This window comes from Etheostoma cragini, chromosome 2 (genome assembly GCF_013103735.1).
Source record: "Etheostoma cragini isolate CJK2018 chromosome 2, CSU_Ecrag_1.0, whole genome shotgun sequence".
Taxonomy (NCBI): domain Eukaryota; kingdom Metazoa; phylum Chordata; class Actinopteri; order Perciformes; family Percidae; genus Etheostoma; species Etheostoma cragini.
The window spans coordinates 28494537-28504729 of NC_048408.1; the positions used below are offsets into that span (position 1 = coordinate 28494537).

The 10193-nt window shown below is 43.1% G+C and overlaps 1 protein-coding gene across 1 annotated transcript in view; it reads right to left on the minus strand.

Moving 5' to 3' along the window:
• Positions 1 to 6540: 6540 nt before the first annotated feature.
• Positions 6541 to 10193, minus strand: part of LOC117961946 (ectonucleoside triphosphate diphosphohydrolase 7-like) — a 15457-nt gene continuing 11804 nt past the window's right edge. Inside the window, exons 13-14 of the mRNA XM_034900994.1 lie at positions 8628 to 8789; positions 6541 to 7795 (exon numbers count right to left, since the gene is read on the minus strand). Coding sequence (XP_034756885.1) covers positions 7579 to 7795; positions 8628 to 8789 — 379 coding nt within the window. The 3' untranslated portion in view covers positions 6541 to 7578. The remainder of the gene's footprint in view (positions 7796 to 8627; positions 8790 to 10193) is intronic.

Here is a 10193-nt window from a genome sequence, read left to right on the forward strand (position 1 = left end):
TCACATTCTGTTCTGACAGCTGCAGAGGACGAGGAGGAGCCATCGCTGCCGCTCGCTGCAGCCTGCGTCTTGATGCCCGTATCTTTGTTGTCTCTGACCCGGGAAGCCTCCATCTGGGAAGAAGCCCGATGGGGGTAGGGAGAACATGGAGTTCTCTCATCGGTGGAGCCGAAGTGTCGTGGAGCTGGCTGACGCTAGCTCCAGTTTGTGCCTCTCATGTTTCGCCACTACATCAAGTCACAAAGCTGCGCATCTGTTTTCATTCAATTCAATTTTGTTTATATTATCAATTCATAAAGAGAGTTATCTCAAGACACTTTATAGATAGAGGAGGTCTAGACCACACTCTGTAACTTACAAGGACCCAACAGTTCTAGCGGTTCCCTCCAGAGCGAGCAACAGTGCGACAGTGGCGAGGAAAAACTCTCTTTTAGGAAGAAATCTGGGACAGACCCAGGATCTTGTTTTATGAAATGTATAAATCTCTGGCGAGCTTTCAAAAATCCACAAGGCCATTTAAAGACCCTGAAAAACCCTGTTTCTTTAGACGAGCGATGGAGGTGCTAGACCGTTTTTTGGGGACACCAGATATGCCCAAAACAGCATGAGTTTACATGAAGTGGTGATGTCTGTTAAGCAGAGACTTGTGGGTACCCACATAATCGGTTTTCATTTGGATATCTTGAGGTGAGAGGTCAAGGGACCCCTTTGGACCCCATTGCCATTTGTTCTCTTGCCAGAATTTAGCCTAACTTCGGAGCATTATTTAGCCCGACATGGATGGTACCAATGGATGCATTAGGTCATATATTACTAACTTAGGTTTTTGGCGTATTTTTTGTCACTTTGTCTAACGTTTTTGGACAGTTTTTGTCACTTTTTTCTGGATTTGTTGCCCCTTGACCATTTTGCTGCTTTTGTCAAGTTTTTTTCAATGCATCCAAACACTAAATTACGCCCTTGGTTTAACCCACACGTGTCAAACACTTTGGCCTGGGGGCCTAAATATCAATTTAGGTTGCCAATATATTTCGGTCCACCTGGTTTTTGTCCCTTTTGCCGATGCTTATAGTGCTTTTGCCCCAAGTTTTTTCAAGTTGCCTTTTTCAAACATTGTTCTATGATGGCTAAGGAACTATTTTTGGTGACTTTTTTCCAGGGCTTTGTCGACCAAACCGTAAGGGAGAAGACATTATAAGACACGCAATAGCAATGGGCGGTAAAAGGTTGACGGGGCGGTTTGCTTTTTGAAATACTCGCCAGAGATTTGAAAAACACAGTGGTGCCCGGCTCCGTTCTTCAGATGTAAGGATGACACACGCGAGGCAGCGGAGACGCACCGTGTGGCTTTAACCAAAACCAAGTCAGTCGTTTCTGTCGGGATCGGAGGCTGGTTGTGGATGTGAGGACAAAAACACGGCGTCTCGTTAGAAATGAAAGGATACCTTCTTGATATTAAACGAAGCCCCCCCCCCCAGCCCCCAGTGGGGACAGTAAAGACGGAGTAATCACGTCCCTGCTGGTTCTTTAATCCACCTCTACACGTGTTGAATGATGGCAGGAAAGGAATATCTACATTCCACAATAATACCCATGTCACATAATGTACAGCAACCTTTACTTCTTCCTTTTTCTGTCTGTCTTTCCGTAACCACAGTACTCCAGTAATACTTTGGACCTGTTAACACATTAACGCATCTTTATGTACAATTCCTTCGTCAGTATGTAACCTTTAAGAAAATCAAAAAACAACAAAAAATACAAGAAGTGCCGTACAAATAGAAGCCTAATATTTTTTGTTTTTGTTTCGTGTGAGTGTACTGTACACCTGTATAATGTATATTTTAATATTTATATGCAGCTGTTGTATTAAAAGTATATTTTTAAAATAAAAAATGGGGTTGTGTTTCTTTAATGGTAGTCCAGAGAAGATGAAGTACTTTTGACAAAAATGATTTCTGTAATGATGATGAAAGTGATTATTATATTTTACAAATCAGCCTTAACCCTCCTGTTGTCCTCGGGTCAAATTTAACATTTAACTAAATTTACAAAAACTTTCATTATCACAACTATGACAATAGAACTACAAAACACGGTTGGGTGGGTGGGGGTGGGGGGGAATCAACAAAGACTTTCTTTTTTAAAGCTGAAAAAGTGAAATCAAAAACATTGGAAAAAGTGACCAAAAAATGACTGAAACATAATAAAAGTGACAAAAAGTGGAATACGATTAACAAAAACATCAAAGTGTAGAAAAAGAACAACAATATGTTGAAATTTTAACCCAGAAAAAACTTAAGTTGCAGATGGACGGGAAGACAACTCAAGGGTTAAAGCACTTTTCTGACTTTGACTTGGTAATTGCAACTTGTCAGGTTTTAAGTGTGAGGCAGCCAGATCAGTTTAAGGTGTTGCTGTTTTTGTGTTTTTTGCTCATTTACACCTCGCAGGAGGTTCACAAACGCTGCACAGCTCCGCCAGCAGGTCACACACATCTACTGCATCAGTTAGGAAAGCTTTTTTTAACCTCCTTCCTGAAAGAATGAAATTAAAGCTGGAGCCTTTTGGAAGCACCGGCAGGGATTTTTGACAGGCTGGCAACGAGTCACCCATGCAGGATCCAACTCATACCAGTTTTGTGGAGACAAGCGCCAATCATTCTCCTCCAGCTCACGGGGAATTTTAGCCCTCAGTGTTGTCTCACATAGAGCAACTGTAATACTCACTCCCTGGTTGTGTACTGTTGACATATGTCTAATCCCAGAGCTTTTAAAGCCAAATTAATGGGTCAGTTGACCTAAATTTGCCCCCCCCCCCCCTTTAATGGTATCAAACTATGTGGATAGGTTTTGTTTATTTCACACAAGTTCTCAAATCTGTCTCTACTAGAGCTTGTTTACATACTTTAATGTCAAAGAAACACTTTTTCTTATACGGGTATTCACCTTCTGTCTGAAACACTCTGTTTTAGCACCTGTCTCTTTAAATCCACCTCCCCAAAAAAGTGTGCTCTGATTGGTCAAAGTTTCCGGGCCTTCTGCATCTTCGCTTTCTGCGTCTCTCCACGGTCATTGCAGCCGGGGATTGACTAACCGTTGACAGTTTCTGAATACAGAACAACTGTGGATTGAGCATGTTAATACTTTCACAGTATTTATATAGCACCTCAACCTGTGTTCTACTTTTAAAAACAGACACTTAAATCCCACATTTTACAATATAGGACCTTTAAAGGTAGAGCTCTGCAGAGTGTTTTCATGCAGCCTGCAAGATAAAGGCCAAGAAAATAATTAAGATTTAACCCTCCTGTTGTCCTCGGGTCCAATTTGACCCATATTCAAAACGTTTATCAGACATTTGGGTTTCTTTTAACCAAATTCTCAAAAAATAACATTAATTGTTACATATAACCATTACTCTTTGCAAGTATAAGAAAAGATCTGCTCAATACTTTCATTGAACTTTCATAGTTGGACGGTTGACAGGAAGACAACACAAGGGTTAAACCACAAGGGTTAAACCACAAGGGTTAAACCACGAGGGCTAAACCATTAAACCACGAGGGTTAAACCACGAGGGTAACAGCCGTTTCTCCCCGGGGAGGTCAGGAAGAACGGGCCGGATCCACCAGGCCTGCACCGAGAGGCTCAGGCAGAGCCGCCACCCCCACAATCCTAGAGGAGAACACCGCCCTAAATCCTAGAGACGCCCCCGCGTACACCTGACCTGCGTGGAGCTGCTTAGACTCGATTTACTGCTCGGCAAAGACGAGTGAGGACGGCAAAGGTTGAAAAAAGCCAATTCAATAAAAATATCTCCTCATACCAATCCTAAACTAGCCTGGGAAAATCTTGACAGACTTCCAGCACCTTTGAGATTTGCTCTGCGAGTCGGTCTGGCTATGAGCCATTCAAGCGCATTTCCAATATTAGAATAGACCTTCCAAAGACCTCAGTTAAAGCTGAGAAGGGTCTGGTGTCAACCAGGCTAATCCTAAACCACTCCTCCATTTTCCAAATGACAAATTGTTGTATGCAAGGTTTTTACCTGTATTTAAGGTTTTTATTCAAAGTTGAGCATCCCTGCCCTATAGTTTGACTATATCCAAACTTCACCCCTTTTTGAAGCAGTCGATTGTTGGCGGCATAAAGGTTGAGTGTCTGTGAGGATTGTAATGCCCCACAATCCTGGACCCACTTCAAGGCAGAGCACACACACAACAGGCAAGACTCAAGATTCTATTACCAAAAAATCTTTTTATTCGATTTGGAATTGTTCCTCTTCACATTGATGTTAAAAGGTACATTAATTAAAAACATCAAAGTCAAGTGTCCCCTTCAGTGAATTACTGTTCAACATTGCACAATGCCCAGCTCTGGAAAGACACACTTAACCATTGGTCCCTATGCTCAGGAGTCAAAAACATCACAGGAGCAGTAAACGAAAATCCTGGAAACCACATCTGGATGAATCGGAAAGAGATCCACAGATACCTCGCCGTGGGAGAGGAACAAAAACAGAAGAGAAAGGAACTCCGTCAGCGTTTACATTTCACCCGGTTGGCTGCTGTAAACTCCTCTTACTGGTGCAGGACTCAAAAGGTTTTAAAAGTACAGACGAGTAGAGCGAGGTTACAAACACGCACTGACAGTTTGACAGGGATGGGTCACAACTCATCTGTGTCAAGAGTGAATAGAAAAACCGGTGAGAACAAAGGGTGACTCACATTTAAGCTTATAAAAACAGGAGTCATGCTCCACACCTCTTACTTATTAAATCAGCAACAATTAATTACAAATTGATTGCAAATCAACGTGCTCCCACTGTGGGATCAACACATGTTTGAACTTCTCAGGAAGTTTCCCCAGATGCTTCTCAGACCCACATTTGCATCGTCACGGTCTGTCGCACAGCAGTCAGCACGTCACACAACGCCAAGGCTGACTAAAACCAAAAACATCCAAAACCGGGGCTTCAGTTACAGATAGGAAAAAAGATACAGTAAAAAATACAGTAAATGGAAATAAAATGACCTTCTATCTTCAGAGTAAGGCTTTTTTCCTCAAAATGGCTTTAAAGAAGTTCATTTAACAACAACAACAACCCTTAACCATATTGGATGTTAAACACCAGAACTGCAAGGATTAATCGATTAGTCAACTAAGTGGCCAACTATTTGGATAATCGATTAATCGGATTGAATCATTATTTAAATAAAAACTAAAACTCTGATTCTGGCTTCTTAAATGTGAATAGTTTCCAGTTTCCTCTCTCCTCTGTGACAGGAATGTCTTTGAGTTGTGGACCAAACATTTGAGGAAAACACTGATTCACATTTTCTGACATTTTAGACCAAACAACTGATCGATTAATCGAGAAAACTATCAACAGATTAATTGACGATGAAATGACGCGTTAGAAGCAGACCTATTAAACAAATAATGAGATCCTGCCTGTTCATTTTCTTTATTTATTCTTTAGGCCATGTCCCTCCATTTTGACCAGTGGCATAAGAAATGCTTCTTATATTCTTTTTTGCGCCGTTGCTGCGTTCAGAAATCAGACGACAGCTGTTTGCATCAGACCTCCAGGGCCTTCATCTGCTTGCAGCGGCTGTATCCAAACACTGGGCAGATCTCTCCGCTTAATGCATCTTGGCCCGGTCTTTCCTCTGATAAACATCGGTGCTGGACGGAGGTCTTGGCGGGACAACAGTGCCATCCAAGTATCAAAGCGCAGTCAGAGAGCCGAGCTCTCCAGCTGACATCACCGGCCTGAGGAACATCGTCCCAACCGGGACGCACGGGGGTGTAGATGAAACACTATCTTTGATGGCTTCACACATGTCGCCTCACACTCAAGTGCTACGCAATATCACTTTTTGGGGTGTGAACGTTTCAACTGCCAGATGGTGGCAAAGGAGGGATTCTGATGACTGAGATTTAAGGTGAAACAAAAAATCATTTAAAAAAAAAATCATTTTGCATTTTCGCATTTCGTGGCCAGGTTGGCTCAGTGGTAGAGCAGGCGCACATATACTGAGAGGGTGATGCCTCGATGCAGAGGGCCAGGTTCAAAGCAGAGGTCCAGGTTCATGTCTTCCCCTCTCTCTCCTAGCTATCCTGTCAAAAATTAAAGGCGGAAAAGCCCGAAACATATTTAAAAAAAATTAAATAAAAAAGAATTTCACAATCATTTCTTCACTCTCTTGTTTACAAATGGAATGTCATGTTCAAATCTGTTACCTGAACATACTCAAAGGTCGTATGTGCACTAGGGGTGGGGGCGGAAATAATCGATTCATGTTCAGATTTTGTAAAATCAATTCTCTTCCTCAGAATCAGGGGCGTTGGACGGGGGGAGGGGGGGGGGCTGAGTATCAGGGCCCTCGTGTAAAGAGGAAGATGAAGATGAAGCTGCTAGAATGAATAGCTGTGGATGTGGGGAGGGGCCCATTGAAAATGCCTTTCTACAGGGCCCAGAATTTTGTGCTACGTCCCTGCTCAGAATCAATATCTTTTATTCATTTTTAAAAAAACTATACTCCACCAAATATTTTCTTTGTATGTGGTGCCATGTGGAATTTTGGCAGATGATAGAAGGGCCGCTTACAGAAAATCCATGTTAAGCTCTTCTTTAAAAATGAAATACATGTCTGACTGACTGTGATGTGCATTCTTCATGGAAATTAATAATAATAATAACAATTTGTTTTTTTAGGAATGTCTCATGATATATTGTCTCTGGGAGTGTCTTATTCTTAAAGGAGGAAAAGTCGCAATAGCCAATACTATCAAATCGCATTACTTCTACAATCAAAATAAATGCAAATCAAATCAGCAGCCATGGAGAAAGAATCAAATCAGGACTAAAGACTATCGTCCCAGCCCTAATGCTGACAAATGTGAAACACTAAAGATGCAATTTATCATTCAGTAAATTATATCAAATTTGGCAGGCGTCTAGCCTCAAACTAAACTGTTAATCGGAAGAAAAACAGAGGGCCAGGCGGATGTGGAGTGGTCTTCAAAGTCCTCAACGAATCCCTGTTCCTGTGATATACGGACCGTGCCTGGGATACTGCCGCCTCTGCACTTCTCCCTCAGCAGTTAAGACATCCATCGAGCCACCGAATCCGGGTTAACCGTGCAGACGGCCGTTAAACTAAGCTGAGCACCTACCCAGAGAACACGGCTTCATCTCGGGGAGAAAAAGGTAGCACACGAATGACAGTTGTTCAATCCTGTTGTGCCAAGTAGATCTTTTTTCTCCCAAAGCTGAACGGGAACACAGAGAAACATCTTCCAGTCTGAGAGGGGCTCTGTGTTTAAAGCTGGATGATCAAAGGATATCCAGAGGGAGTTTCCAGGCTCATTAATCTGTCTCTTGTACAGTCAAATCTTTGGCCCATACATCCTCATTAGCTCAGTCACACCCTTAGCTGTTGGGTAATTTCCCAGGTTTTCTTCTCCTGTCCTCCGTACTCACATTCTGCAGCGATTAGTATCGTGGTCATGGAGGACACAGGAGCCTGCAGGGTTAGGCGGTCTGGAGCCCCGATGCCAGACGCGTGTCTCAGGGGAGGAGGGCCTCTCCCTCTTCGACCCAGAGGAGGTTCAGGGCCTCGGTCTGCCGCTGCTCGCGCTGATGGATCCTCCGCAGGCGCAGGATGTAGAGCAGGATGGCCAGCACCACCACCAGGATGCAGAGCGAGAACAGGTGGTGGTTGTAGACAAAGGAGGAGCGCAGCCAGCTGGGGTGGCTCTGCCGAAGCGTTTCCTGCTGCAGGTCCCTGGGGACGACAAAGCAGACGGCATGAGCACAAACGCTGGCAGAACCACACCGATGAACACAACCGCATATGTGTCCTTTGACATAAAAAAGAAATAACATCTTCCACAAATTTACAAAAAAATACAATAACAAGTGAAGAGAGGGAAGGAATACTGCAATATCAGTATGTTCTGAGATTTAGATATAAATATAGTGCAAGGCAGTTCAGTATCACAGCTTATTGTGATGACAGTGTTAAGGTGTTCCCGATCCGAGGTGCGTGCGCCGAAAAACGCCGTGATTGTTTTGTAACTACGCGCCCACGGCTCTTTCAGTTCAACGCAGTCAGCTGGCAAGATCAGGTCCGCCTCTACTAACACCTGTTTGATTCTTCATGTTCAGACCACCAGGAGTCAGACCGCCTGAAAAATGTCTTCAAAGAGTGACGCCCCACTGGGGAAAAAAAACCATAATGCTGTATAGTGTGGAAAAACATAAGAGTTTTGTCAAGGCTTGAAAAAAAAAATTCATGTAAAGAGAGAGTTAATGATTGGAGTAGATAAATGTAATGTTTCAATCAATCAATCATTTATTAATATATACTTTACTTTACAGCAACCAACATGCATCCAAAGTGCTTTACATCAGGGACCAAGAATAAAACATCATATCATAAAATAAAAATGATAAAAAGTAGGTAAAAGTAGGTAGTAGTAAAAAGGGTTACATAGAAACTACGACGCATTAAAAGCCTTAAAAGAGTTTGGACCTTAAAAGAGCTACACCTGTAGTGTGAATATCGGGAGGTGACTGATATGTCTGTGTTTGTGGGGTGTGATGATGGGAGGTACCTGAGAGGCAGGAAGCGGGTTTTGAACAGGATGGCTCCCAGAGTCCACTGGACCTCCTTGTCGTAGACCAGCTGGGCGGTTTTCAGACTCAGGTACTTGGTGGGGAATCGGAAGCCGGAGTGCAACACCTCGTACATCCAGGCCGACTTGAAGCACTGATACCTGGGTTAAGAAGTGCAGGAGGGTGTGCCAGAGGTGGGGGGGACGTTAACGGGTTTTAGGGACAACAAACGGTAGATGTCTGCAAAGGGACAAGCGAGAATCAACCAGAGGCACATCTGCACCTCGGCCGTTTCAGACCTGCAGTTACGGTCCAACCCGCCCCAGAAAGGACCCAGCTTCTGCAATTCTGCCACTAAGGGGCCGTCGCAAGTGTCTTTGCTGTTGTAAGACCGTCCAGTTCCCCCCCCCCACCCCCACCCCCAAGCAAGAAAGTAAATACAGAACGGAGGTCCTGTGTTCTGGACTAGTGCATATTTCTGTCATCTTAATGTATTAATGTATTAATTAATTAAATTTTTTTCCCCCAGACATTATTCCATGTGTGACGTTACTACATCTGCTCTGCTCACTAAAACTTTGCTCAATTCAACCCACCAAAAAAGGCAGGTGTGAAAACGCCCCGAGTGTTACAGCCAAAACATTTTTTCTTTTTGGGTGTTTTGGGGTTTTATGAAAAATATTAACTAGAGCACATTTCTGATGAGTACTGGGAACTGTGCATAACTCTTCTAGGTCTGAAACGTGACCTGGTTACTTTGAACTGGGAAGATAAAAGCTTGCAGACTCATGCAGGTCGACCCCGTTCTGTCTTTGGCGCTGAATATTTGAGCTGTAAACTTGGGTGTTACTGATATGTTACATCTATATGCCTGGTGTTTGTTGGTAGAACAGTTGGCTTTGACGATTTCTCCGGAGAAGTAACACTGAAGCTCAGGTGTCGAGCCTCAAGTGTTAACTGTTCCAAAATCAAAGTCCCTGCCAAAGCTGACTGGGAGCTAAAATAAACTTCTATAGGAGTAGTTCACATCCACCGGAGGCCTGAGGGAAACGATGACGTCCATCTTTAGTTCCTGTATTATTTTGCTCATCACACGAATACACAATAATAGCAGCTATAACAAACAAAAAAGCTGTCTTTGAGTCATGTGGTAAAGTTGACATGTCCACATGTGCAGGTCCAAACCTCTTCTTTCCTGTTGGTAGAACTAACAGCACCTCCTTGTGGAAAATCTGCAGCCTGCTAAATATGAATAGGTAAGTTTGTGACTACTGTACATGCTTTAAATCTGTAGACTGCTGCAACCATAGAAAGATAATGGGAATATATAATAACCCTCGCAGGGCTTTCAATAAAGTTAAAATGACAATGTGCACCGTTTTCCTCCAACTAAATGACTGTTTCCAGCTGTTTAGCACTGATATCATATGACAGAACAATACTTCAAGGTCCCCTGACGTGGTGCTCTTTGGATGCTTTTATATAGTCCTTAGTGGTCCCCTAATACTGTATCTGGAGTCTCTTTATATAGACCTTAGTGGTCCCCTAATACTGTATCTGAAGTC